At 41.6% G+C, this 27465-nt stretch overlaps 3 protein-coding genes across 7 annotated transcripts; 2 read left to right on the top strand and 1 right to left on the bottom strand.

The window, feature by feature from the left end:
• The first annotated feature begins 1430 nt into the window (after positions 1 to 1430).
• LOC310720329 (uncharacterized protein) lies at positions 1431 to 4415 on the top strand. The gene is made up of 2 exons (XM_083530840.1): positions 1431 to 2359; positions 2945 to 4415. Exons 1-2 carry the CDS (start codon positions 1753 to 1755, stop codon positions 3655 to 3657), a joined length of 1320 nt encoding a protein of 439 aa, XP_083386966.1. The 5' UTR covers positions 1431 to 1752; the 3' UTR covers positions 3658 to 4415.
• Positions 4416 to 7181: 2766 nt separating this feature from the next.
• Positions 7182 to 18264, top strand: slc12a9 (solute carrier family 12 member 9). 4 transcript variants are annotated; one of them, XM_083530805.1, is made up of 15 exons: positions 7182 to 7406; positions 7598 to 7658; positions 9647 to 9842; positions 9951 to 10085; positions 10312 to 10449; positions 10743 to 11045; positions 11139 to 11246; positions 11390 to 11501; positions 11763 to 11920; positions 12046 to 12128; positions 12316 to 12440; positions 12610 to 12802; positions 14098 to 14272; positions 14798 to 14944; positions 15546 to 18264. In XM_083530805.1, the coding sequence occupies exons 3-15, from the start codon at positions 9650 to 9652 to the stop codon at positions 16403 to 16405; spliced, it is 2730 nt and encodes a 909-aa protein (XP_083386931.1). In that variant the 5' UTR covers positions 7182 to 7406; positions 7598 to 7658; positions 9647 to 9649; the 3' UTR covers positions 16406 to 18264. The 4 variants fall into 4 exon arrangements, with proteins under 4 accessions (XP_083386931.1, XP_083386930.1, XP_083386929.1 ...); XM_083530804.1 differs by having other exon boundaries at positions 7200 to 7382; XM_083530803.1 differs by lacking the exon at positions 7182 to 7406 and adding an exon at positions 7437 to 7536.
• hsd20b2 (hydroxysteroid (20-beta) dehydrogenase 2) lies at positions 18119 to 26577 on the bottom strand. Of its 2 annotated transcripts, XR_014531709.1 has the most exons (12): positions 26378 to 26577; positions 24752 to 24798; positions 23307 to 23382; positions 22185 to 22295; positions 21428 to 21495; positions 21295 to 21339; positions 21126 to 21160; positions 20957 to 21038; positions 20815 to 20880; positions 20232 to 20381; positions 18989 to 19247; positions 18119 to 18865 (listed from the first exon to the last, which is right to left on the bottom strand). XR_014531709.1 is itself a non-coding variant. In XM_083530859.1 (11 exons), the coding sequence occupies exons 1-11, from the start codon at positions 26547 to 26549 to the stop codon at positions 19110 to 19112; spliced, it is 990 nt and encodes a 329-aa protein (XP_083386985.1). In that variant the 5' UTR covers positions 26550 to 26577; the 3' UTR covers positions 18119 to 19109. The 2 variants fall into 2 exon arrangements, 1 of the variants encoding a protein (XP_083386985.1); XM_083530859.1 differs by having other exon boundaries at positions 18119 to 19247.
• Positions 26578 to 27465: the final 888 nt, after the last annotated feature.

Below are 27465 nucleotides of genomic sequence, written 5' to 3' on the forward strand. Positions count from 1 at the left end.
CAACTTTAAACCCTTGCGTCAAAAGTAGTCGATCATCCAAAGCATCTTTTGTCAAACGCTTGTTTTTTTTTGTTTTTTTTTGAGCTACTGGAGCTTCCATGCTGAAATACAGTACTATGACAATTAATATAATGTTGACCTCATCCAAAAATCATGTTCTTTATGACTTTATTAAACATCATTCGAAAGCACAGGGATGATAATATGACTGTAATATTGAAGGAACAGCATGCTCTGTTATCGACTATGTTTGAAGACAGAATGGTGTGATGTGGCCCAAAGTGAAGTGGAGTGAGTCTTACCAGAGGTTTAACATCTCTTAGACCTGCTGAAGGTGTCAGTTCACAAAGCAGTATTTTCTACTCACAGTATCTCTACATAATAATACAAAAATACCAGCCGTAGTGGAAAAGACTCATTTTATAAACGTTATATGAGCAGGACCTTAAAAAAAATGTGAAAGACTGATATGAATACAACGTATTCATATCATAACGCCAAAAATGTATGGCCTGTAGTTACACGTACTGACCGATAGAGGGTAGCACACTCCACCCTACAGTCTTGTATCCTTACTCCTTCACAAAATGTCAGACTGAAGCAAAGATCATGGAGTATAAATGTGGACTTGTGTGAAAAACAAGACAATAAAAAGGGGGGGAACGTGATAATACATTTATATGAAGAATGACACTTAAATGTCTTCCCCCCATAAACTATTCCACAATATTATATAGAAAAACACTGTAATACCTGTCAGTCAGCTCACATTTTAAAATGCAAACAGATTCAGAGTTCAATTGATTTTCTTTCAAAGTATTCTACATGCAATTACTAATGTTTAACTCCCAAATGTTTATTAAACAAACAGTCCCTGGTAGCGTAAAGGTCAAAAACCCTACAAGCTTTTTTCAGAGGTAGAGCTGAAATCTGTACAGCTGTACACCATAGCTTTCTATCTGGCGTAGCTATTTTTATAAATTTAGGACAATACAGAGAGATCGTGGTGATGTTTAGCTGATTCTATAAGCAAACAGCGGTTCTTAATTTACGTATAACTTTACAAAGGATTCAAGTACAGCATTTGCAGCAGCTGTGCTCAAACTCAATCATTAACATGCAACTGTGCAGCTGTGAATTATTGTAATTGCAACTGTCTGGGAAGAGCTTCAGGTTTATGAATTCGCCAGGTTTTGGTGTAATCATGCCTTTCAAAAACGATTTTGCCCTCTCTCTTTCTCTAAATATATTCATAGACCAAATTTGTATTTATTTTCTTTACTTTATGTTATAGGAAAACATGCCCTCATGAAGCTCATATATGGCTGTAATAGTCAGGCGTGCACAAACCTAATTTAAGTAATAATTCAGTTTTAAAAAGAAAAGAAAAAACAGAGATATGGTTTGTAAAATGGTGGCCTGTAGGCTGCTTGATGAGCCAACTTCTATGTATGAACTTCATTCCCCGAGGACTTCCTACGTCATCAGCGTGCGACGCCGGACTCTCAGCGCGACGATAAGCGGACGCTCGTTAGGGTTTGTTTACGGACGCGTTATACACTGATTTTTGTGATTTCATTGATTTCAATCGTTTTTATTTAGAAGAAAAAATATGGAAATGAATTGCTAAGATCCAATTGGATATTGGATAAAGCTGTAAGTCAAATGAAAAGAAAGGAAAGGCGAATGCTAATGAGTTGCTAAAGCTAGTGTGGAGGTTGCTGGGGGAAAAAAAAAGCTCGGGTAGGCATCATGGCTCTGGATGGGATCAGCGTGTCGTTCCTGAAGTACGAGTTGACCTCGACGATCGACCAGGCGGTGAGGTGCGCGGTTGACACGGTGCTGAAGGAGACGGCGCGCATCGTCGGCGCGAGGTTGACAGAGGCGCGCGACGCCGCCGCCGAGTCGCGGCGCGAGAACCGTAGCCTGCGCGAGCGCCTCGAGGTGTCCGAGAGCGAGCTGAAGGCCGTGCGCTACTACATGACCGCCGCCGAGAAAAACATCAAGCAGTGCCTGCTGCTGAACCGAAGCCGCGCGCCGTCGACCACCGCGCCCGCCGAGGAGATCCAGTTGGCCGTGGAGGCGACGCCTGAAAACAGAGAGCCCTCGCACCTGAAAGCGTTCCGCGGGCCCACGGGAAGGAGCCACGGCGTCAGGACCATCCCCAGCGTCGGCCTCTGCCTGCCCACCGTGCAGTCCGACTGGCCGCGGAGCTCCGTGAACCGGCGGAGGATGCGCAGCCTCTCCTTCATCACCGAGACCACGAGCAGAACCCCTCTGGAGCCTGAATCCGTACAGTCCAGAAGTGAAGATCCCACAGATCAGTTCTACATCTCTGAGGAAGGAGTGATGGATAAGGGTATGTAGCTGTTTCCTAAACACATCAGCACAGGCTCAAGAGCTTCAATTTTTATTATTTTATTCTATTCCTCAAAGTGTGATCCCACTCCATAACTCATGATGTTTTTGTCCAATATAATCTGTATGGTGAAATGTCTGCAGTGTTCCTTCTACAACCAGCAGATCCTGTAGCCTGGTGACCAGGTGTTGAGATGTTAATGGGGAAATTCATGTGATGGAATCATTGCAGCTCCGGAGCGAAAGGCAAAAAAGACACAGAATGTCTATAAAGGTGGATCAGATATGCTTTATTGCCCTGAAGGAAACAAAGTACCCACTGTATAAATACATCGTAAATTTAACAACGTCTGGGTACAGAATTATAAACCTGAAGCACTGATCCTGAAAGAAAAAGAAGCAGGGTGTGTATCTGTACATCTTTAAATTAATGGGAAAACTATCGAATAAAATCTGCAGCATGGAACAAAAACGCACAAATCGCCAATAAAAAGGAATTGGGTCACACTGAAGGTCGTCGTGTTGGACTGAAGCACTTTATATGATTTGTATTTGTATGATTTTTGTTCTCCTGTGTGTGTTGTAGAGTATAAATCCCCAGCCGGGGCAGCGCAGGACTTTGGGCAGGTGCACCAGGAGGAACAGGACGCTGCTGGTTTGTCCGTGAAGACCCCTGACGAAGCGTGCGAGATGGGAAGGTTCGAGTTTGAGATGGGCGCTCCAGCGGGGAACGTCAGCGAGCTGAGCCTGATTCAGGTGATGGATTCGAGCGAGGAGATGAAGCAGAGCTCCGTGAAAGTTGAAGACGAGGCTGAAGTCCAGCCTTTAGACCCCCCGCCGATGGCCACGGCTTCCTTGTCCTGTTTGAACGCTCAGCCCCAGATCATCTCGCCCCCCGGCGACGTGGAGGTGCCGCCGGGTCTGATGGCACCCGTCGAGGCGACTGACAAAGTGCACCGCTGTAACGTTTGCGGCCGGGGCTTTCGGCGTTTCTACTGCCTGAAGACTCACCAGCGCATCCACACGGGGGAGCGGCCGTACCCCTGCCGCTACTGCGAGAAGCGCTTCCGCCACTTGGACAGCCTGCACAAGCACCAGCGCATCCACACGGGCGAGCGTCCGTACCGCTGCGCTCAGTGCGGCTGCTGCTTCCGCGAGCTCGGCCAGCTCAAAAAGCACCGCCTCAAACACTCGCCCACCTCGACCGCCCCGCCCGCCCACCCCGGCCTCTCTCTCCTCCCAGCCGCAGCCTCCTACACCTGGCCACATCTTAACTCCCAGTCTCTGGATCTGGTCTGAGGTCTCAAGCCTTCACACAAAACCACACGCTTATCACGTGCCTGAGTTCAGAAGCTGGTAGAGTTCGCTATCAAGGTCCAATCTCATTCAGGGCTCTGTTTTAATGCAGAACTCAAACATTGCCATAGGTGCCTACATCTGTGGTTTATTGTTATGATGATTTGGGAGGGGGACTGCACTTTCCAGGGTGAAAAATTGGGCATTAAATGTGAGTAAATTATCAAAACGGAAACGCTATCACAGAAGGGGAAACGGCACCAGCTTTTATGTGAGCCAATAGAAATAGGCGGGATTTTGACCAGCCTAAATGATCATTAAAGCCTAAAAATATTTATTTTGCTTTTATAATAGTATAAACCATCTTGTCTTTGTGGTGAAATTTGTTTGATCTTTTCTCACCAGCCGCCTGCCCAATGAGAAAACCCCCCCCACTGAAATGGTGTGGCAACGACAGATAACCAGGAGTGTGACTGAAACCTAAGAACATGCTAACAAACATTACAAAAAAATGTTCCTTACTACAACTTTAAAGCAGTGACACTACACAAATCATGTATACGAGCAAATAAATCTACTGTGAATGAAGAGGTTAAAAGACTGTAAAAGCCGGACTGTATTTATAAACGTGTAAATAAAGACGATAACGTGTCGTGTCTGTGAGAGCCAGAGATGGAGCAAATCCACTGATTGTAGCGTTATTGTGCTTTTGTGTTACGCTGTTGCTTGGAACGCTGATGATATTAAAACTCTGAAATGAATTTTCGGCCTCGTCACATTTGTTTTTAAAGAGGAACCGAGAGAGTATTTTCAACTGTTCGTTTTTGTCACACTTGTGATCCTGAAACATACTAAACCAGAAAGAAGAAGGAAGGAGAAAGTGGCAACTTTGTTTTTTTTTAACTCCCCCCAAACACAAACTTGCAACATGTGTAAAGCAAGATGTTCGCAATCTTCACAAAATCTGCCTGTTCCCATCTTAGTGAAGTTTTAACTTCATTCATTAACATGCTCTACCCTGTTTAACGATTTCCTACAATTCCCACAATGCTGTTCCAGTTCCAGTTTCAACCCCAGCAAAACAGAACTGCTGGTCATCCCAGGTGATTCATCTCCAGGTCAAGATCTCCGAATGACTCTTCATGACTCTCTGCTCTCCCCCTTTCAGCCACTGCTCGTAACATTGGGGTAACTATGGACAATCAACTGTCCTTCTCACATGTTGTTATTGTGGCTTGTTCCTTTCGTTTTCTTCTCTACAACAAACAGAGGGTTTGACCATTTCTGTCCACACAGGCTGCCCAGGTGCTTGTTCAGGTTCTTGTCATTTTAAGACTGGCCTACTGCAGCTCTCTGCTGGCAGGTCTTTCTTCTAAACGCTATTCATCCATGCAAATGATTCAAAAAGCAGCTGCATGACTTCTGTTCAATCTGCCCAAGTTCTCCCACACCACCCCACTGCTGCTCCTTCACTGGCTTCCAGTAGCTGCACGTATCAGATTCAAAACACTGATGCTTGCCTACAAGGCCAAAAATGGACCAGCGCCATCTTACCTCAGTGACCTCATCACACCTCGCACTGCACCACGCTGTCTCCTCCAGCACTGCTCGACTGGTACCACCTTCTCTCAGAATTAAAGCGAAGTACACTTCAAAGCTCTTCTCTGTTCTGGAACCGAGGTGGTGAAATAAACTTCCCCTAGATGTCCGTACAGCAGAGTCCCTGACTATCTTCAAGCGACGGTTGAAGACCTTCATCTTCCTGAAACACTTACATGAGCACTTTCCAAGTTTGTAGAATTCAAGAGTTATATTTATATTAAGTTTGTAATCTTGTGTACCAGTGTAGATTTATTCATTTACTAGAGACTCAAAGCACTTTTGTACGTCGCTCTGGATACGGACGTCTGCTCAATGCCGCAAATGTAAATGCTGATCTTGGACTTTGACCATCACTGGGAAATGGTGATTGAAAAAATAAGCTTTTGTCCATTGCATAAATAAAAAGAAAAGTAATAATAGTAAACGTTTATGAAAAAGCCACACCTATATCCATTATTGAATGATCCATAATTTCTGCTCTCTACCAGGAGAACATCCTTTCATCAAGCTCAAACACACTTGGGTTATGCAGCAGGACACGGAAATGAAACACACCAGCAATTCCACCTCTGAATAGCTAAAAAAAAAAGAAGGAAGGTTTTGGAACAGGTCTAGTCAAAGTCTGGACTTGCATCACATTCAGATGCTGTGGCATGGATCTTCTACAGGCTGTTCACCCTCCACTGGATTAAAACTATTCTGTAATGAAGAGTGGGCCAAAAGTCCTCCAAAGTGACGTTAAAAAGACTCCAGTTATCCAATTCTTGATTGCAGTTGTTGCTGGAACAACCAGTTATTAGGTTTGGGCAATTAGTATTTCACACGGGGACATGCAGGTTTGTCAAGTTTGTTTCTCTTAATAAATCAGGTCATCATTTAAAAACTGTATTTGGTATATCCTGATGCTGACTGTGTGGAATATTAAAATTAGATTAATGACCTGAAGCAGTTAAGTGTGAAAAATACACAATTTTTTATCAGTATGAGGTTTCAGTTTGGACAAAAGTTTGTGGACACACACACACACACACACACACACACACACACACACACACACACACACACACACACAACATTGTGGACACCTAACCATAAGATTGAAATGTGCTTTTTAAACATCCAATTCCACATTTAATACCAATTTGTTGTTATAATAAGCTCCAGTCTTCTGGAAAGATGTTCCAAGTCAAGTCAAGTTTATTTCTATAGCGCTTTTCACAACGGACATTGTCTCAAAGCAGCCATAGCGACTGTGGCAAGGAAAAACTCCCTCAGATGTTATGAGGAAGAAACCTTGAGAGGAACCAGACTCAAAAGGGAAACCCATCCTCATTTGGGTGATATTAAGAGTGTGATCATAAATCTTTAAACAATAGATCTAGTTCCACTAGATGTTGGCGTGTGTTTGTGGAGATTTATTCAGCCACAAGTGTGTTAGTAAAGTCAGGTAGTGATGAAGGTGAGGTGAGGAGACCTGGGGTACCTTCAGCGTTCACATTAATCCCAAAGCTGTTTAACAGAGTACAAAGCTCTCTAGCAGGAGATGTTCCACACCAACTCATGTAAAGCAGATCTTCATGCTGGAACAGATTTGAGTCTCAGAGTTCGAGTGAACGGAAAAAAAGTTAAATGCTGAGGCAAAAAAAGACAATCGTATCCCTTTGACTTTGTGAAACAATTTGGGGAAGAACCACAAAAAGTCATAAATATTTTTGTCAATGTAGGGTGTATTACCGGGGTGGGGGTGTGTGTGTGTGTGGGGGGGTGTCCCAAACCAGAAATACCCCAACAACCCTCACATGTGAAACATCTCAGTACTGACTTATGTAATATGTATCAAGTTTTTATCCTGAACTCAGCTTAAACCCCTCCTTTTTTTTGTTGTTTTTTTTTTGCAGTCACATGCATGGTCATGTGATCATTCCAAACATCTGTGACGTCCCATACTGCATACTACACCACTAACTAGAGCGCGAGGGCGCAGTAGAATAATAGGAATAATGGGAATACCGCGGTTTGAAGGATCACATCCCTTTCTGTGGATCGATCAATCGGCTGCGTCCTAAAAAGGTTCTGGCGTTATAATTAGTAGGTGAGGTCACGCGGAGGACGTTTCCACGGTTACGGTGAGGAGTTATCACGTGTTGTAGGTGGGGTACTTTTTTTTTGTTTAGTATTTTAGTGCGGTAGGTTGCGGGTGGGAGTCGGAGTGCGGGCAGGGGGCAGAGGGCAGAGGGATGCCCGGCAATATGCTGATGGCCAGATCCTAAATACATAAGGGTAAAGAGAAGAGAGGAGAAGGGGGTGAAATGAGTGGGTAAGATCTTCTCATAGGTTTCAGATCTGAGGCTTCTTCCTGGTCGTTGTTCTGAAGAAGGAGGAGAAGAAGGAGATCTGTGCAGGTAAGAGCGATTAACTTCAGCTTCACCGGGGTATGTAGGGCACATATGCGGTGCCATGGTGCGGTAGAGATGCCCAGGTGATGCCCAGGGTTTCTCGAGATCCGTGTTGGTTAGATGTTTTTGCTTCCTCGTGGTTGTTTGAACAAGCGGAAGTAACAAACGGATTTTTGTTTTGGTTGTTTTGGTGCAGTAGAAAGCTGCTGACAATCCGCGCCTTTTTTTTTTTTGTAACCGGAATTAGTTTATTAATTGGATTGTTACAACAATTAATTATTGTTAACAATTAATTAGGGTCCAAAATATTTGTTGCCATTTCTCAGCCCAGTCACTGTAACACCGGATTGTTTTTTTAAGATACACTATTTATTATAAAGTATCTGGTGCTTGGATTCATCATCAACTTGTCACAAGTTTGGACACAATTAGTTTTTCATGGTTTTTAACACAGGTTATGGAACGGTCTGAAGATTTATTATGACAATACAAACAAATGTATAACTGTACACATTTTATTTCCATTGAAAACAATCAATCCTTAGCATGAAAAACATTTCAAAATACTTTGCAATGTTTTTTTACTGGTTAGAGATTTTCCTTCTTTGTGATCCAGTTCATCCCAGTGCAGTTCGATATTATTTGGGTGCGGCGACTGGGCAGGCCATTCCATGCTAGACGACACCCCAGACGACCGTTTGCTCTCTAAATAGCATGATTGGATGTACGTTTTTTTTATTTTGTCATTGTCTTTTTGTACGGAGAAGTCGGTTCCTATGAGCCGCAGTCCAGACTGAATCGCACGGTGTAATGCTGGAGTATGGAATAGGAGCCATGTTGGTTCAGGATTCCTTTCACTTTCCAGAACCTTCCCTGCTCCAAATTCCCCACAAACCGTTACGCTTCCACCTCAATGTGTGACACTGAGGGTGAGGGAGTCTAATAACATCATCTCTCCTGTTCTCCGTCTAAGCAAAAACAGGCACTACGTTTTGTACATTGTGTTCTGTATTATGTGGATGTGTAACACCTTGTAGAATTTTTTAAAAGAAACTCTCCACTCATATTAAAAATGCATAGAGATTGTGGAAGTGCTATAAGTGCTATTGTTACTAATACGTAGTTCATTTCATGGACATCAGTAGTAGAACACGGAGCCTGTTGCTGGACCATACAGTTGCAGACCGTGTAGATAACATCAAGTGTACTTTCTATTTTTAAAACGGCTCCTCATTATTACATGATCGATGTCAGGAAGGATTTCGGGAAACTTCTAAGCACCGTGATCATTTAGCTGATATGTTTTTCTGTAAACCGGTCCCTGGTTGCCAAAATATACACGTCTCTAAATCGAAGGTGAGAAAGACGAGGAGTTTCCCCTCAGAACCGTCGTCCTACAAGCAGGAAGGGTTCATGCCAGAATCACAAGGACTTTTATTTATTTATTTGTCCTTAAAGGTTTCTGCGTCACGTGACGGGTGTTTTTATTCTCATGTCTTGAGAAGCATGACTCGACGTGTCTGCTGTCTCCGATGAACAAATCTTACTTACACACAAGCTGAGAAACGTGTAAAGAAAATAGCAAAAGCTCAAATGATTTTTTTGAACCAAATTTTTTGCCACAATACTGGTGAACAATTAAAAAATTCTGTAATATTTATTAAGGTTATAAGTAAATTGCACAAAGTATAAAAATCATGTGCTGATGCTGGTTATTTAAGTTTTTTTGAAAATATAGGTTTTTTTTTCCTCTTTTAATGATTTTATTTTATTTTTTTATTATAATGTTAATATTGTTTTTAGAACTAGAACTGGTTTTATACCGATGGAGATGTTTGATGCTACAGCGAAGTTCCTGGATATTCCTGAAAGCAGAATATGGATCCTTATCTGAACTGTGTTTACCTACTTTTTATAGTCACAGGTCATTTATCATCATTCACCATATGTACCAGGAAGTCCCAAGAATTTAACTTCCTGTTTTTTTTTTTTAGGTCATGGCGGGGGAGCGAAGTCGTCTCCTGCCTCATGGAGCGTACAGTGTTTTGGGGGACAGTGTGGACTCCAGGAAGGGGTCCACGTCCGCGGATGATGCGTCCAAATCCAATCCCCGCAAACTCAACACTTTCTTCGGGGTGATGGTCCCCACTATCTTGTCCATGTTCAGCATCGTCCTGTTTCTGCGCACGGGTCAGTAAATGTGAGGTGGAGGGACGTGGGGGACATCTATGTTCAGTGTGTGTGTGTGTGTGTGTGTGTGTGTGTGTGTATATGTTGTAATATGAGTATGTGTTGCAGGTTTTGTTGTTGGTCATGCTGGCCTACTTCAGGGACTGCTCATGTTGATCGTGGCATATTTCATCATCTCCTTGACCATCCTGTCGATCTGTGCGATCTCTACTAATGGGGCGGTGCAGGGGGGCGGAGCTTACTGTATCTTTATCAAAAGCATTTTGTTTCCGAATGAGAGAACTTATGTTATATTATATTATGATGACCAATCAGAACGAAGAATTCAACAGCAATACCCTATAAATATATACATTTGAGAAATTTGATTGTTGTAAAAAGAAAATTTCACATTTTTCTCTGCTGAAAATAGTCTCCATGCGTAACCCAGAGTGGACAAATTTGTGGATTCTTAACCTCTCAACTCCAGACATGATCAGTCGTTCTCTTGGCCCGGAGTTTGGAGGCAGCATCGGCCTCATGTTCTACCTGGCGAAGGTGTGTGCGTGCGGTGTGTACATGCTCGGGCTGGTGGAGGCCATCCTCAACGTTTTTGGGCAGGATCCAGGTGAGAATTGGGTCGGATCTCTGGAGGAGGGGGGGGGGGGGGTTACTAGTACACATTCATATATTTTCAGCCTGAACCTGATCATTGATGCAGAAACTGATTTTTTTAGGAGACTCTGAAACATTCTAAATGTGTTGCTGACATTCTTCCTCTAATGACCTTCATGATCTGACTTCTGATGGCCACAAACACTGAATATTTATATCTGTTGTTAGAAAGAAATAATGGGTTTCCTGTGGCATTTCCGCCTTGTGTTTATATCTTTTTTCCTCTCTCTGTTTCTGTCTCTGTAGCGGTCGGGGGGCCTGAGGGCATTCGTGTCCTGCCTCAAGGTTACTGGTTTTCTGTGCTCTACTCCTCCGTGCTGTTGCTCATCTGTCTGGTCATTTGCCTGGTCGGCGCTCACATCTACGCCAAAGCCTCGTTCCTCATCCTGCTGGTGGTGACCGTGGCCGTGCTGTCCATCATCATCAGCACGCTAGTGGTCGGGCCGCGCACCTTCAGCTTCACGCACACGCTCGGTCCCAACAGCACGGTCACTCGCAACGGCAGCTACACGGGCTTCAACAGCAGCACGCTCTCTCACAACCTGTGGTGTGAGTATCAATTAATTATGTTGACGCAAGACGTCTCACTTTTACACGGTCATTTTCTCCTTCCTGTCTCACTTATTCTCATTCTGGCTGCAGCGGGCTACTCTTTAGACTACAGTACGAACAGGGTGATGTCGTTTTCTACCGTCTTTGCCGTGATGTTCACCAGCTGCACTGGCATCATGGCAGGAGCCAACATGTCAGGTAAATACACAAACACCGACTTCCTGGATTCACTTCCTGTTTTTCTGTTTTTTATTGTCACACACTGAGTGCAATCCTGCTGGAAAAAAAAATGTTCTCACTGTAATCTGGACTTGTGCAACTCATCAGTGTGTTTTTTTCAGGTGAGCTCAAGAATCCCAGCGTGGCCATTCCGAAAGGCACCATCATGGCTGTGCTGTACACCTTCACCGTCTACCTCCTCCTCTTCTTCCTCATTAGCTCCACCTGCGACAGGTGAGGAATATGTATGTATATATTGTGTATATGTATATGGACCTGAAGTTCATGAGTGCAAATCTCAGTCAGCCCAATCTACCACTTCTGGGCCCCTGAGCAAGGCCCTTCACCCCTGCTTATTTGTATGAATGAGATAATTGTTTGTCTCTCTGGACAAGGGTGTCTCCTGAATGCCATAAAAGTAAAGATATGCTATATGATGTGGATATAGATGAATAATTAAATATATAATAATAAATATATCTTGCTTCCTCCCAGGTATTTGCTGATTAACGACTTCGCCGTGTTCCAGCAAATAAACATCTGGCCTCCGTTTGTCATCATCGGCGTGTACTGTGCCTCACTGTCCGCCGCCATGTGCTCGCTCATCGGGGCTTCACGCATCCTACACGCCCTCGCAATCGACCATCTCTTTGGTGTGTGTGTGTGTGTGGGTGTGTGTGTGTGTGCGCGCGCTCTTGAACAGTGGTAAAGTTTAAGAATAAAGAAATATGAAGCTGTGGAAAGAAGTGCACTGATGTGTGTGACTGCTGTCTCTCAGGTTTGGTCCTGGCCCCTGCTGCCGTTACATCCCGCTCGGGAAACCCCTGGGTCTCTGTGCTCTATACCTGGGCACTGGTGCAGGTGTGTGTGTGTGTGTGTTTGTTTATACACAATTTATGAGTTATGTAATGTTTTGGTGCAGCTGTAATAAAACTAAATTAGTGACTGTTTATGTTATCAGTGATATAAAATCAGTGTAAGGATGGTTTTAATTGTGTAAACCCAGTAACACGGGGTGTGTGTGTGTGTGTGTGTGTGTGTGATGTAGATCACGGTGTTTGCAGGTCAGCTGAACGTGATCGCAGGTTTCGTGACCGTCTTCTATCTGCTGTCCTACGCTGCAGTAGATCTGGCCTGTCTGGCATTAGAGTGGGCGTCTGCTCCCAATTTCAGGTACAGACGATGAGACTGCGCCGATCTCGTGGCTAATCAGCGATATAGTCATAAAAATCAGCGAACTAACGCATGATTCTCAGAGTCATAAAAACAAAGCGAGTTATTGCAAAACCAAAGTGTTAAAAAAGCACACTGATCTGAGCGCTCTCGCTTTCTGTACATCCAGGCCGACATTTCAGTACTTCTCGTGGCACACGTGTCTGCTGGGTTTGCTCAGCTGCCTGGTGATGATGTTCGTGATCAATCCGGTCTACTCGTCAGCCAGCATCGTGGTCTTACTGCTCTTGCTGCTCTTCCTGCATTATCGGTCACCCACAAGCAGCTGGGGCTACATTAGTCAGGCGCTCATCTTCCATCAGGTACACACACACACACACACACACACACACACACAACACGACTGGAGTTCCCATATACCCCGAATACCTATTAGCCAGCAGAGGTGGGAAGTAATGAAGTACCAACACTTTATTACTGTATTAAAGTACATTTTTCTTGTATCAGTTCTTTTTATTTCACTATTTATTTTTTGGACAATTTTTTACTTTCACTTACTACATTTATTATACAAATACCTGTAATTTTGACTTCTTAAATTTTCAAACCAGACTCGTTACTTCAGTTTTAATCTGGTTTGGTGACATCGGTATTTTTTTCTTTTTCATTTGCATGCCGGTTTTAGCAGCGTATATGCGGTACGATGTTTTGGATGCCAGGATGTACGCATCTGTCCATGTGTTGGAACGTATTTTTTCACCTGTGTTTTTGGTGTTTAAAAACCAAATTTTAGTTCTTGTCTTTCGTTTTTATCGGCGTCTCTGGACACTAAAACAGAATTTGTTACTTGTATGTAAAGTTTATACATTGATACTATAAATTGCTCTGCTTTGCTACTCCATACTGATCACCATTCTTTAAGACTCCTGGGTAGAAATGGCCACGTCACGACTTATTATTTTTTCAAGTTACGGTAGTGTCATTATAACGCATCTCCCTCGTAACTCGGGGACTTCCTGTATATACAATTATAGGAAAGACATGATTTATAAAATCAGGTGTCTCCCAGAGGAGCTTGGCTTCCATGTCCTCTTTTAGGGATGTTGTCATTATAATCATCACCTCTTGCTCATTAAAAATTTCCCTTTTAAATTTTATCACAATTACATTACAAACAGCCAAAACAACACAACGTTTCACACAGAATGGTGTACAGTAACCCGTGTGTGTGTGTGTGAGAGCTCTGTTGTTCCTGTGTGTTGTGTATACTGTAGTTAGCATTCAGGCTAAAATGTCTGTGAGGGACTTTCCTGGGGATTCCCCCCCCCTCACTGTAAATACATAGCTCACACATCAGAGAGCTTATTTCCCACAATGCTCATTATCATACACGGTTTCTTTTTTTGTATCGTCAATGTTACTGAAAAGTCAGTGTTTTTCCACAAGAGTCACAATTTTCAACTTGTGGATTCTCACTAATAATATTACCAGTGGACAAATACAAGAAGGAAAGAATGAGTTGGTTCCTTGGGTTCACTGAGTGCTCATGGGTATTTCCTCTATAATATCAGAAGCAAATCCCAGGTTTCTTATGATCTACAAATTCATTTAGGTGCATCGAAATTGCCATTGTGTTTGTGCTTGACTCGTCCTCCAGGTGCGAAAGTACTTGCTGATGCTGGACTCGAGGAAGGACCACGTCAAGTTTTGGAGACCACAGGTGCTCCTGATGGTGGCCAACCCTCGCTCTTCATGCCAGCTCATCTGTTTTGTCAACCAGCTAAAAAAAGGAGGCCTCTTTGTGCTGGGCCATGTGCAGATCGGAGACCTGGGTAAGTCCTCACGAGCACACAGCACTGAGGCCAAAGTTCAAGAGCCTGCTGCATGTGATGGGAGGAACCTGTTGAATGTTGCACAGCAGATGCTAATAAACGCGTGATTGAGTCACGGTAATGTGCGACAGCTTGCACTTGTACGAGATGTCAACTTGTGTGATTAAATATAGTTCTCGACATTATAGAGGCCCTGTGCGAAACATCTCGTGAGCACAGTCTCACGTGGGACGTGTCTAAAATACAGCATCCATTCCTTTTTTTTTTCTTCAAAATTTACTATTGTTTATATATTAATTTGGCTAAATGTTAGAATAATGTTGTAATGTTATAACCATTCTTATAAAAGGCTTTACAGTGAATGTTCATTGCACATCATTTCAATGGGAAGGTGTTCGAAACAAAGTCACAGTGGTTCCAAACTATCTTGCTGGATACACTTCGAGGGCACGTTCTTACAGCAGAAAAGTGTTAACCAATATATCTCTCTTTCTCTCTCTCTCTCTCTCTCTCGTCTCCTGATAGATGTTGTGCCAAACGATCCTGTTCAGCAGCAGTATAATTTCTGGTTGAGTCTGGTGGATAAGCTTGGGATTAAAGCATTTGTCGATCTGACCCTCTCTCCTTCAGTCAGGCAGGGAACCCAGCATCTACTGCGCATCACTGGACTGGGTAACAAAATAAAATTCTTGCATCTACATTACCACCAGCATTATTTTGGATGTTTACGTTTTTAAAGGTCGACCGATTCAAGTGGATTGGTGATCAGTGCTATAGCATTCTCTTTTGAGCTTTCTGTGCATTTTAAGCCTAAATCTTGCGTTTTAAAGGGGTTACAAATGCTACTTGTTTTGTAACACTGTAAAATGTAGTGTACTTTTTGCAGTGTGCAGTCTCACGTGTAAAAATAAACAGCATGCATCGTCAGTGAGTCGCCTCTAGAGGCCGCTGTTGTAATGAGAGCGGACCTTTTCAGCCGCTTCAGCAACGGACGCACCCCAGATAAATTGATATGTATTTTTGCTGATTTGCCGATAGTTCCAGCGTTCTACTAACAGTGCTGATTAATCGGCAATGCCGGCATTAATCGGTAGACCTCTAATTGTTAAGTGTTAAAGTACTTCAAAAGCTAATTGATCTGTAATCTGTACAACAGGAGTTGACTTCTGAATTACAGAACAGGTTTTTACAGATAAACACACTGCATCACTTATATTAATTTTGCACACTGTGACAATCTGGTATGTATTGTTGGTGTACCCTTCTACAACAGGAGGCATGAAACCAAACACACTCGTTCTGGGCTTCTACGACAACTGCTACCCAGAGGACTATTTCCTTCAGGATCCTACATTCTGTAAAGGTGCGGTGGATGGTGCCGGCTTTATCGGTGATGAGGATGACAATTTTGGTGTGGACCTTCCCTCCCTGCAGGCCCACTTCCCTCCTGTGCGTCACGCAGAGAGCCCCCGCTGGCTCCAGCCAGATGAATATGTGGGGATCATCTCTGATGCCATAAAAATGGGCAAGAACGTATGCCTGGGCCGCTACTTTTTCCAGCTGCCACCCGAAAACCAAAGCAAAGGCCAGACACCGGCGAAAAGCGGAGACCCTGCTGACGAGACGATCGACGTGTGGCCTTCCAACCTGCTGAGCACCGGGAGAATCCAGAGCTACGCCGACGTGTGCAGCCTCTTCTTGCTACAGATGGCATGTGTTTTAAACATGGCTGCCGGCTGGCGCCGTGCCCGTCTGCGCATCTTCCTGTGTGTTGAGTCGGAGTCTGCAGACCAGGGCTGGATGGCCAAAGAGGAGCGCTTCAGGGAGCTGCTGGGGAAGCTGAGGATCCGGGCCATTATCAAGATCGTGCCGTGGGATCCGGTGGTGCGGCTGCTGAGACCAAGCGACCGGAGTACGCCCCCTATGGTGACGGAGGAATTCCTGTCCGGAGTCAACGCGCTTTTGAAAGAACACAGCACATCCGCTGCAGTGCGCTTCCTCTATTTGCCCCGCCCACCTGCCGATTCCAGCCAATCGCAACAGTATCTGGCACAGTTGGATACCCTCACTCAAGGACTTGGTCCCACTCTTTTGATTCATGGTCTGACCCCTGTTACATGTACTGAGCTTTGAGGATGCAGTTACATATAAAGAGAATTCACTTTAAACCAAACATTTGGCCAAAGTTTCTCAGAACAGACATGTTTGTTGTGCGATATCTGCAAATGTCAGGCTAAACTAGCGGGGGGATTTATATTTGCTAAGGCTATTTCAGAGTGAAGGTTGGGCCTACACGCTGGAGTGATTAGGTACATTGGTCTCTTAGCTGCATACCAAAATATCGCAACTCCATTGGCAACTTCTTAATAATACGTGCAAAGCCATTCCTCTTATCATGCTTTAACACACGTGTAGTAGCTGGTGCTTACTCACCACCTCAGGCGTGTCCTATTGTCTTTGTTCTCTGTCCAAATATGTATTTTTTTTTTCTCTGTTCTCGTTTTGCTGACGACATTATTTAAGGGATAAACTGAACCAAAAAAAAGGCGTATTGTTTTGTTGGTATGAAAAGAACACGAGGCTTTAAACATTCTTTCATTTAAGCAAGGTGAGCTGCAGGATACGTGCTAATAGTGGATGGAGGCGTGTCCGTGTGTGGGTTTTGACTTCAACGTTCTAATGTTCAAATGGCACATTCAGCATTCTTACTTAGACCTTTTTCTTTCCAGCTTGACTTGTATGTCCTGAATGTTACTTTGCCTGATTTGCGGTCTCTTAACCTTCCAGCCTGATACTGCTGCAGTGCATCTCTTCCCATTCCAAATTGTTCCACCTTCAATCATTCTTTGCTTTTTGACCGTCTTAATGACATTTTCAGGCTAAAAAAAAGTCTCGCACATCCGTATCACGTTTCTAATTACTACAAACGCATCACTGTGTATTGTGGCGTTAATGACTGAAGCTGTTCCCGCAAAACTCGTAACTACTTTGACTTGTACAAGTAAAATTAAACACTGATATGCACTGTTATAGAAATTTACCTACATTCCAGTGGTATTAGTCAAACATTCCTGTGGTTTTACACTTCGATGTTTATTACATTTCACGCTTCACAAAAAAAAAAAAAACAGGTGAACGAGTGTGTTGCAGCTGTTGTTTATACACACACACACACACACACACACACACTGTGGATATGAAATGTCAATTTGAAATATCCTGCAGGATGTGTGTGTCGGAGAAATGCTGCATTCTTAAAAAGCTTTAAAAACCTGAATTAAAACACAGACATTCACGACAACTGTGGTGTTTATGGGCGTGTGTGTATATATTATTTAATTCTTTTTTTCTCTCCAGACAATATATTGGTGCTTAGCGTTTTAATACTTACTTATGCACAGTCACCTTAAATATAATGATTATTTATATACATGTGCAGCAGATCGTAAGCTGTTGGCTTGAGTTAATGCAGTTATAGACGTGAGCGCTTATATAGTCTTCTACCTGCAATAACCAGCACCAAATTGTATTTTGTTGACTTGCGATACCTCATTTCTGTTCAACAGGGAACGCCTAAAAGCTTCGTATAACCCCTTTTTGAGAAATGACAAATGAAGTATGTTTGCGTGTGCTTTGGAAGTGTGAGATGATTGTCTTATCTGTGGTTACTGCTTGTGATTTCCAGGTAATAACGTGTATATATGAGTAAACTATTGGAAATAAAGTACAGTAAATGGGAAGTAAGATGTTGGTGTACGTGTGATAGGAAACATCACCGGGGTGGAGGTTGTGTCTTCTCAATGTGGTGGAAATTAGTTTTTGAACTGTACAAACCACTGTAGTCACGTGTAAAACATCAATTTAATGTATATTTATATAAGAATATAAGAGTCCTGTATTAACAATACATATTCTGTTGCATTTAACACACACACAAGCCAATATTATTATTGTACATATTAAAAAATACACAATAAACTGGTTAAATATTTCCTCTTCCCCTGTTGAGTCCTATATCTTTTGTTGTTTTTGATAGCTGATGAGATTCAGGCTTCAGTTTAGCATTTCGCAAAGTACAATTCAAAATGATCACACACTTTCCTTAAACTGTTACTGTTTCAAAATATTCATTTCTGTGAAGTTTCTGGTTTAATTATTTACAGAAATGGATAAAGAAAATGTTGAAACTTGCTAAAGACTTTCGACATTCCACAGCGATTCGGTTAATATTGTGCCTGATTTTTTTTATACTACAGTGTTCGGTAAAGTGCATTTTATTGTAAGTGTAATACATCCAACTTATAAACAAATCGATAAACTTCTTACAATTCAACCTCATAACCGCTTCAGAGGTCCAGTAGTGCCATTACGATATAACTGTTCACACAGCATGACCACTGCTTAGTAAGATGTGGGAAAAGGGTTGGTAAACAGTACTTCAATTAAATTAAGCAGATAAATAGATAAATATACATAGTTTTGACAGAGTTGTACAGTAGCTACAGTTCCTTTGGCACCCAAAATCTGTCTTTTTTTAAATTAAATTCAATAGTCACATCTAAACCGTGGCCATGTGTTTGGCTCCTGTTTCCACTTAAAGCAAGTCTGCTACACGCCTTCGAAGCATGAAAAACCTAAACATGCCTCGGCGTAGATTAGAATTCGATGTGGACGTCTAAACTGTTTGTCATTGCACTAAGGGAATGTTGGCCAAACATACTTTCAAATCTGATTATGTTGATTTTGTTGAAGTGTTTAACAGCGTTTCCATATCCAGATGTGCAAGTCTGTGACATCAGGTTATTATCCTGGCAATGCCTCCTGATGTAATTCTTCATTATTCCTGTTTCTTCTGGCACTGTGCCATTCGTTCTTCTATTCGCTGCCTGACTTCCTTGGAAAACCCCTCGATGCGCCGCACGCAAAACGGAGACAGTCGCAGCCAGGCTGGGAAGAAGATTGCCATGGCGTTATGCTGTACAGAAGGATTGAAAGTCAAAGAGAGTGTGTGAGGGAATGGTTATAGGAACAATATGACCAAAAAAATGCAATTAAAACAGCGTTCTCTTTAATACAAATGTAGTCAAAGTTTATTCATGGTCTTACTCTCATTTACATGTTTGTACAAACACTCAATCACACCCTAATTCACACTTTGGGGCAATTTCAGATTGTCAAGCCAACAACTGGGAAAAATTTGGGGGGAGCTAATTGGTTTCTCAGGCAGACACTGGGAAACTCTGCATAGGCAGTAACTCAGGCTGAGGATCAACAGGTGACGCTGCACTTTTGATGCAGAAAATGCTATCTTGAATTTTGCAGTGCCGTTTCTAGACTTTTTGGCACCATAGGCGAGATTCCTATTCCTTTCCTATTGCCATTTACAAACTTCCATAAGGTTTAACACGTTTAATATCGATTGCAAAACTCGAGAATTCGAGTATGTACACAATTACTGAACAATAAACTTCAGCAGAAAAACAGGTAAATCATTTAATTGGGTGAGGGCGTGGCACAGGGCGCTCACTGGCGCCACCCCCCCCAGCTGGCTGCGCCCCAGACGACCCCCTGGTGTTCCTAAGCCTAGAAATGGTGCTGGCAATATGTTTGCAAATATAATGGAGGTTTACACCAAACTCATTTGAACACAATTAAAATTACAACTTTTTCTTCTAAGTCACTTCACATGTATGATTTTGGCTTCAAACAACGTGATATAAATGAAAGTGCTGAGGTAATTGGGTCGAAAGATGTAGCTCGAACTTTGCCTAAAATATCACAGCAATGCTAAACTAGACTTGGGGTGAGTTCATGTTTTTCATGTTGAGTTGTTGTCTGTAGAAGAGAAACTGTAAGTGCATATTTGCTTGGTCATCATTCGACTTCCCTGTAGGCACAGGCGGAGAGAGCTGCGTGCCAAGATGGCAACAATGTGGAAATGAAGAGCGTATGTGTGTACCTGCAGGGCATGGGAAATACAACCGCTGGTAAAGGAGCTGTAACCCACAGTGTTGAGAGCATCTCGGGCAAACGAGGCTGTGCTTTTCACCAGAGTATTGACCTTGATGTTGTGCGTCATATTCGTGGACACCATGAATGGAGTCACACACTGAGAGGAAACAGAGACAAAATAGGAACGAGTTTATAGGCTGAAGTGGAAACGCAATTCTGTCCAGACTGTTTTGCTAAATGTTTTTTTTTTGCAAGTAACTAAAACGTTAGCAGCTTTTATCCTCATCATGCCCCCCGGTGTTCAAACACCACCCGCATCACCAGCTTTGGGGCAACAAGCTCTAAAACACACCTCTAATATTAGGTTTATCTCAGGTCTATTTCCACAGCTCAAATATTCAACAGACATAAAATGAGTCTTTGTTCTGTATTTGTTTTATCTCTTTCAAAATTGGTCTTGGCTCTGCGTGAGTTTAAAAGTATCGAACATTTCGGACTTTCTTATAGCATTATATTCCACATCATGTAACTTAATGCTAAACCACACACACAGAAATCGATCCTTTTGCTGTACTGTATGTAACTTATACCTGAACTGTGACTCCTCGTCCCTGGTATTCTGCATGAAGAGAGCGAGAGAAATACGTCACACATATCTGCAAGGGAGACAAAAAAAATCATTTAGCGCACGTGTCTTTCGCGTGTCCCCCCCCCCTGAATGTTTGTGTTTACCTTCGTAGCCGAGTACAATGTGAGCATGGGCTGAGGTTGAGAACCAGCTTCAGATGATATGTTGATGATAAGTCCTTTACCCCTACATGCAGAGATACACACATTAATATAAAGCAGCTCTGCTTTAACAGAGATAAAAAAAATAAACAAAGCTATGATCACTATGTACCTTTCGACCATCTGCGGTAATATCAGTCGGCTCATCTGCGGCAAAATGAAAGCATTGTTAGCGTCGTTGTCAACGTGACAGTCTCAGAACATTCTCGGTACAGCGTGTACTACATTGTGACAGGAATAAACAATGTGGAGGTGTTGCTGTAATTCAGACAGGTTCATACCTGCGTGACAGACAGGATGTTACAATTGACCACTTCCGTGATTTTCTGGAAAAGGAATGTTAAACAGGATTTAATGCCATGATCAAAATACACTTGTACACAATGGATATTTATGCGTCACCGCATGGGCTACCTTCTCAGGGTCAGGAACATCTAAGAAGTTGACCAGCATGCCAGCATAGTTCATACCGACATTATTCACTACAAAAAGAGAAAGAATGAGTTCATGCAAGTCACTTTATCCCTTATCTTTGCTCATCTGTTATTCTTTACTACACATTACTTTTACATTACTTTCTCAGGGCGGAGCTTAGGAGGGGATATTTGCATATCTTTAAACAGGAGGAACGAGTCTCGTCCTGTTTCCTTTTTAAGAAAAGGCGATTACATTTTTGGATCATGTACAGAACGATGCAAGAGGTGAGGCTTATACACGTATCGCTACAGTCAAAATAGTACAACATCGTGCAGGAAATTGGCGTCTGGATGAAGCCAGGACACAAACTACTTTTATTCTATTCTTCCAAATCATCGATCATTCTGAATATTCACACAACGTTAATGATGCCACAAATGCTTTCCGATGCGAGTCGATAAGATAACATTGTTAAAATGGAATAAGATAGAGATTGATAGAGATATAGACTGAAAATTGAACGTTAACATGGAGTAACTTCATACTGGACCGTCCGTTGAACTGTTAACTATCTATTAAATATTAGCTTTATAATGATATAAATGAGATATAACGGTTTGGGGTTGTTTTCTCACAAGAAAAACCGAGTCTTCAGGGTGGCCAATGTTTTTGTGTTACACAAAGACTCTGTAAATGTGTACGATCTTTCCCACTTTTTGTAATAATTTTTGTATTTCTTGACTCTTTAAATTACCTAGAATGCCAATTTCCAGGCCTTTGAGTTGCTCTGCTATGGCTGGATAAATAGAAGCACCCTCGCTGAAGTCTGCCTGAATGATTCGAGTCTGTCGTTTGAAACGTGATTCTGAAACACAAACACAAATTCAGGAAACAAGAGGTTACAATTTTGGTATTTATGAAGAAAATTTGGACGTTTCCACTGTGGGATTAAATAAGATTCTTTTTGAATGGAATACAAGGAACTTAAAGTATTATTTAACTACTAATCTAACTAATTATTCATCTACAATAAAGATGCCCAGACTTGCATCTGGTGGTGACCATTGATGTGACCCACCATGTCGTATATGAGCAGGAATTAAGGGGAAAAAGTAATTGTTACAGATTGTTCCTTTCTAATTTAACATTTAATATCTTTCAATAAATATATTATTTGCTTGTATTTTTAAGCTGCAAAAATGTAAAGCAATGTAAAGAATAATTTTGAAAAAAAAAAACATTTGAGAAGCAGCTTAATGTCTGATATTACTAAAATAGCTGTATGTAAACAGTGTACTATACTATACTAATACTATATTGTACGATAAATGGGATTGTTTCTACGGTTTCATTGTTCTATTCGTTTCACTAAACCAGAAAACTTGGTAAATAAAACTAATAAAATTAGATTGATTACAGATCCATGCTTTTTAGTATTTATTTATTTCTCAATAAATAAGAGGCAACTTTTATATTAATATAAAACACTTTCGTATAATAAAACATTTCCTTCTGCCCCACAGAATGCAATGAAATTCGTTTTTTGGCCTTTGATGGGAAAAAGTTTGGGCCCCTTGGACAATAGGCCCCTAAAAGGGCCCCTTTAATAACTCCATTGTGGATTAATTATAACTACTATACACTATACAAAAATTTGTTTGTATTTTGAAAAAATAATCAGATAAATTATGAAATCTGTTGTTAGCAGGGATAAACAAAACTAGCCTGGGGGCTAAATGGGGCTTTTATTCCCCCCAGGAGTGTAAGGTCAATATCTAAGATCTGTCAAATTGAGCTCCTACCCTAATTTGTTATATTTACGTCATGATTTATTTTTGTCAAAAGTATGCTGTCTATAAACCCTGCTTTCACTCACCTATCTCATCAGAAACGCGGCGAAGCTTGACTTGTGATCGACTGATCAGAATAATATCCAGTCCTCGTCTGGCGAGCTATACACACACACACACACACACACACACACACACACACACACACACACACACACACACACACACACACATGCACACAGACACATGCACCGAGAAACAAATGGCAGCAGTTATGTACAGCATCAGGACATTCTTTAAGAGTTTGTAAAGTGGAATCCTCAACAGTTGTGCACTAAATATATTCATTATATTCACATTATATTACTGTTTACTCAGTTATTCTGCAAATACGATTTAATTTAGTCAATTATTCTAATAAAAACTGCTGTGTTCAAAGAATTTTATTCAAAATCTCTGGCCGTTATTTAAGCATGATCATTAGATCATTTGAAAAACAGATTTGGAGTCTCAAGGGCTCAGCATTTTCCATGCCAGACATTCATGCTAATGAGCAGGGAGAACATACCCAGAAAGCTCATTGAGAGCCTCTTGTTTTGTTATGTTGTTAGCTAGGCGGATGAAACTTGACACACTTTTGCATTTGCCTTAAATGTGAAAACGAGAATATATCTGGTATTGCTCAGGGTTGCCAAGTCTGTTTTTTCTCCTGGTAAACTTTTTTCTTCTTTTATTTATATATATATTTTAACTGTATTTCTTTTTTACATGCACTATATAAAAAATATTGGGACGATACTCTCCAGCCGTATGTGCTTCTTTACCAAACTTTTACCACAGATTTAGAGGCACACAGTCGTTTGAACGTATTTGGTAGCGTTACATTTTCCTTGAATTAGGAGACCTGTTGCAGTGGAAGATCTCCTGCTATAGAGCTCCAACCCTATTAAAAATCTCTGGGATGAATTTGAATGCTGAAGGCACCCCAGGCCTCCTCACCTTCTCACCTACATCAGCACCTGACTTTACTAACACCCCTGAGGCTGAATGGATCTCACACAAATCTCCACAAGCACATGCCAACATCTAGCGGAACATCATCCCAAAAAATGGAGGTTAATAAAATGTAAAAGTGTATATGCAGTTTTTTTTTTTTTTATAATTATTTTACTGATTATTCAAAATAAATATCTGCATGGAGTTAAAGGAAATGGATTGGAGCTGGCACTATGATGACGTAAAAGCTACAATGCATTTAATATGATTATAAGCAATGCAAATGTAGGTTAAAGATTTATTATATTTTCATTGATCAGTCATGTTGGATGTTTTTTAGTGAACTAGTCTGCTTGTACTGTGTAGTGAAGCTTATTAGCAAATACCAGTCGTTTCATGGAAATGTACTGTAGCTCCAGGATGTTTCATAAAGCTCCTATTTATTCCAATGAAACTGCAAACTAAGCAAATTATGAGAGGAACGTGAAAATACTCCAGGCTCTGGTGAATAAATGCATATAAAGTCTCAACTAACCTCAATGGCATAGGCTTGTCCAATCCCTGCCGTCGACCCTGTGACCACTGTGGAATGAAAGAAATAGAGTTTTAGTTATTTTTATTTTTTAATCCTTTTAGAGAAAAAGAGGTTTAATATTATTTTCATGTTGTGTATCTGGACTATCTAGACCAGACAATATTACAAGGTGAGATCAGTACTGGCATATAAAAACATCATGATGCAATTGTCCAAGTTTCGTCATTATCATCAGGGTATCAGTGCTTTTGTTGTTGCAATATAAAAAAAGTGGAAATCGGAGTGACAGTGGAAACTGGAAACGTTTTGCTTTCTCGACTCGTTCCTATAGCGGACCTAATAACTATCTGGCGAGAAGAATTTTGTCATGGGTTATGATACTATCTATTTGGGTTGATCTCGATTATGATCACACATACCACCACAGTCAGCAGACATCACATTGTGTTCCTTCTCATCTCGTCCTCGATAATCATCTCGCACACCTCTGCCTTTTCTTTGTGAATATTTATCAGCGGGATGCTTCAAATATGTCAGAAATGTCAAACAAGGACATTTTACGCTCTACTTCTATATGCCCCAAAGGCACCAAAATCTCTCTTTTTTTCTAGTGTCCTTAAGTTCCATTAGTTCACGCTATATATATATAAATATAAACATCATCTCTCAATCACTGAATTTCACTGTGTTCGATAAGAAGTAACTGCTTGAACCCTATGAGTACAAATGATTGTCAATGTCTGGTCCCATTAAGACCTTCAGGACCACTGTGGAAGCGTATAAACTGAATAAAATGTGACACATTCTTCGTGTGCAAGAAGTTTTATGTCCTTGTAGGAATGTAATAATGGTATCTCTTAGTGTACTCATTTTCTCCTACTGTAGGTGCAAATTCCATCTGCTTGTAATGAGTCTTCAACAAAAAGAAATGAACCCAGACAATGCTATATAATTACTCATCGCTTATTAAATAAGACAGGATAAAAGACAGGATTATCAGGGTAGATTTGAACTTTCTTATAAGGGGAAAGTCCTCATAAGGTTATGCTGTGTTTTTGGAATGATTTTGCATCGTAACTACAGAACGACTTCATGTTACCAGTAAACCATCACTTAACACCAGAGTGGAACCAGAAGCCAGAAGCATGACTACAGACAGAAAACCCATCTCAGGTCCCACAATAAAAATTTGGGATGCTGTAGACTGTCAGAACAACCCATATGACACCAAACCCCCAAAAATGATTACATCATATATATTATATAGTATAATATTCTATAATAATAGCTCAGTCCCATCAAATCTGCCTTTTATATACATGCTTCAGATCGAGGTGAGTTCAAGGAGAGGGTAAGATGAAAAACCAATTCAACTTTATTTCTTGAGCGCTTTCGCACTGGTCTCAAAACAGCTTTACAGAAGGGACGAGTGATACAACAACAATGGGAATAAGTGCAATTATTGGATTAAACACATTGATCTTGTATTTGCATTGTTAATTATACATCTTTATTTCCCTTTTCCTAATCTAAACATCCATCATTATTACAACACATCAACTCATTAGTAATGTCCTCTAAAGCAATGCACTTCTGTGCAACAGGTGATGTGCAGAATAGCGTTACCTGCCCACTGTCCATACTCCCGGAGGTCCTGTTGCCAGATTTTGGACAGCACGTAGACCCTGAAGCCATGACCGATCGTCCACGACCATTTCAGGAGGTAATACAGCGCAGTGCCTCCGCCTAGAAGACACAGAAAAGAGTCGAACCAAGAGCATTCCACCGATCCGGCCATGGCACTGTCACTTCACCCCGCTCACACCCGCGCTGCCTTCTTAACGCTTAAGCTCCGCCCACAATCGATCCGGTTCCACCGGCCATTGGCTGAGGACACGTCGTACCGCACAATAGTCATCGGGTAGATCGTGCAATAGAATAGTGCAACTTATTTTAGGTGTCTACACACCATCTTCTGTACACCTGTATGACCAATTAAAGGTGCTGAAAATATTATAGAATAATATAATATAGAATATTGTTTTAACAGCATCATGAGAAGGTCCTGCAAATGACACGACGTTGAAATGTCCTGATAAATACTAACACATCATGCAATGACGGATGTGAGACTCTGATAGCACAGCGTTGGTTTGTTTTTTTTTATCACCAAGTCCAAACATACACACAATCACACACACACACACACACACACACACACACACACACACACACACACACTGGCACACGCACACGCAAAGAATCGTATCTTTATTGCAGCCTGAGAACAAAACACACTCGCACATGATGTCCTCAGGCTGAAAGAGAAAGTGTTTATCAGCATCTGTCCTCTGTCTTCACAGCTGTCAGTCTTACTGCAGATATCAGCCATGATTATTCCAGTAGTTATTACATAGAACAGACTGTTGATTAACACTTCCCAGGTTGTGTTTACAAACTCCACAGCATTTCAAAAGGTTTATGTGACTATTCATCACATGAACTTATTATACTATGGTGGACGTTAGAATAAAACACGTGGTTGAACTAAAATTAAGTTAGTCTGAGATTTCACGAGAAATCTAACAGTTGCAGTAGATCATTATAGCCACAAGAGGGCACCAAAATACATTTCATGATGCCGCTTCATTAAAGAAAATCGATATGACATTTGAATAAGAAGATAAGCAACTCTATAATAATGAATAATGCAC

This window comes from Silurus aristotelis (assembly GCF_946808225.1).
Source record: "Silurus aristotelis genome assembly, chromosome: 26".
In the NCBI taxonomy this organism is placed as follows: Eukaryota; Metazoa; Chordata; class Actinopteri; order Siluriformes; family Siluridae; genus Silurus; species Silurus aristotelis.

What these genes read in the sequence shown, in the direction of transcription:
- hsd20b2 (XM_083530859.1), bottom strand. Translation starts at nt 26,549, where the DNA reads ATGGCCGGATCGGTGGAATGCTCTTGGTTCGACTCTTTTCTGTGTCTT. An exon ending in ATGTTCCTGACCCTGAGAAG is followed by an intron (nt 21,340 to 21,427) that starts GTAGCCCATGCG and finishes TTCCTTTTCCAG; the next exon opens with AAAATCACGGAAGTGGTCAA. An exon ending in ACATCCTGTCTGTCACGCAG is followed by an intron (nt 21,161 to 21,294) that starts GTATGAACCTGT and finishes ATTTTGCCGCAG; the next exon opens with ATGAGCCGACTGATATTACC.
- LOC310720329 (XM_083530840.1), top strand. Translation starts at nt 1,753, where the DNA reads ATGGCTCTGGATGGGATCAGCGTGTCGTTCCTGAAGTACGAGTTGACC. An exon ending in GGAAGGAGTGATGGATAAGG is followed by an intron (nt 2,360 to 2,944) that starts GTATGTAGCTGT and finishes TGTGTGTTGTAG; the next exon opens with AGTATAAATCCCCAGCCGGG.
- slc12a9 (XM_083530805.1), top strand. Translation starts at nt 9,650, where the DNA reads ATGGCGGGGGAGCGAAGTCGTCTCCTGCCTCATGGAGCGTACAGTGTT. An exon ending in CGTTTTTGGGCAGGATCCAG is followed by an intron (nt 10,450 to 10,742) that starts GTGAGAATTGGG and finishes CTGTCTCTGTAG; the next exon opens with CGGTCGGGGGGCCTGAGGGC. An exon ending in ATACCTGGGCACTGGTGCAG is followed by an intron (nt 12,129 to 12,315) that starts GTGTGTGTGTGT and finishes TGTGTGATGTAG; the next exon opens with ATCACGGTGTTTGCAGGTCA.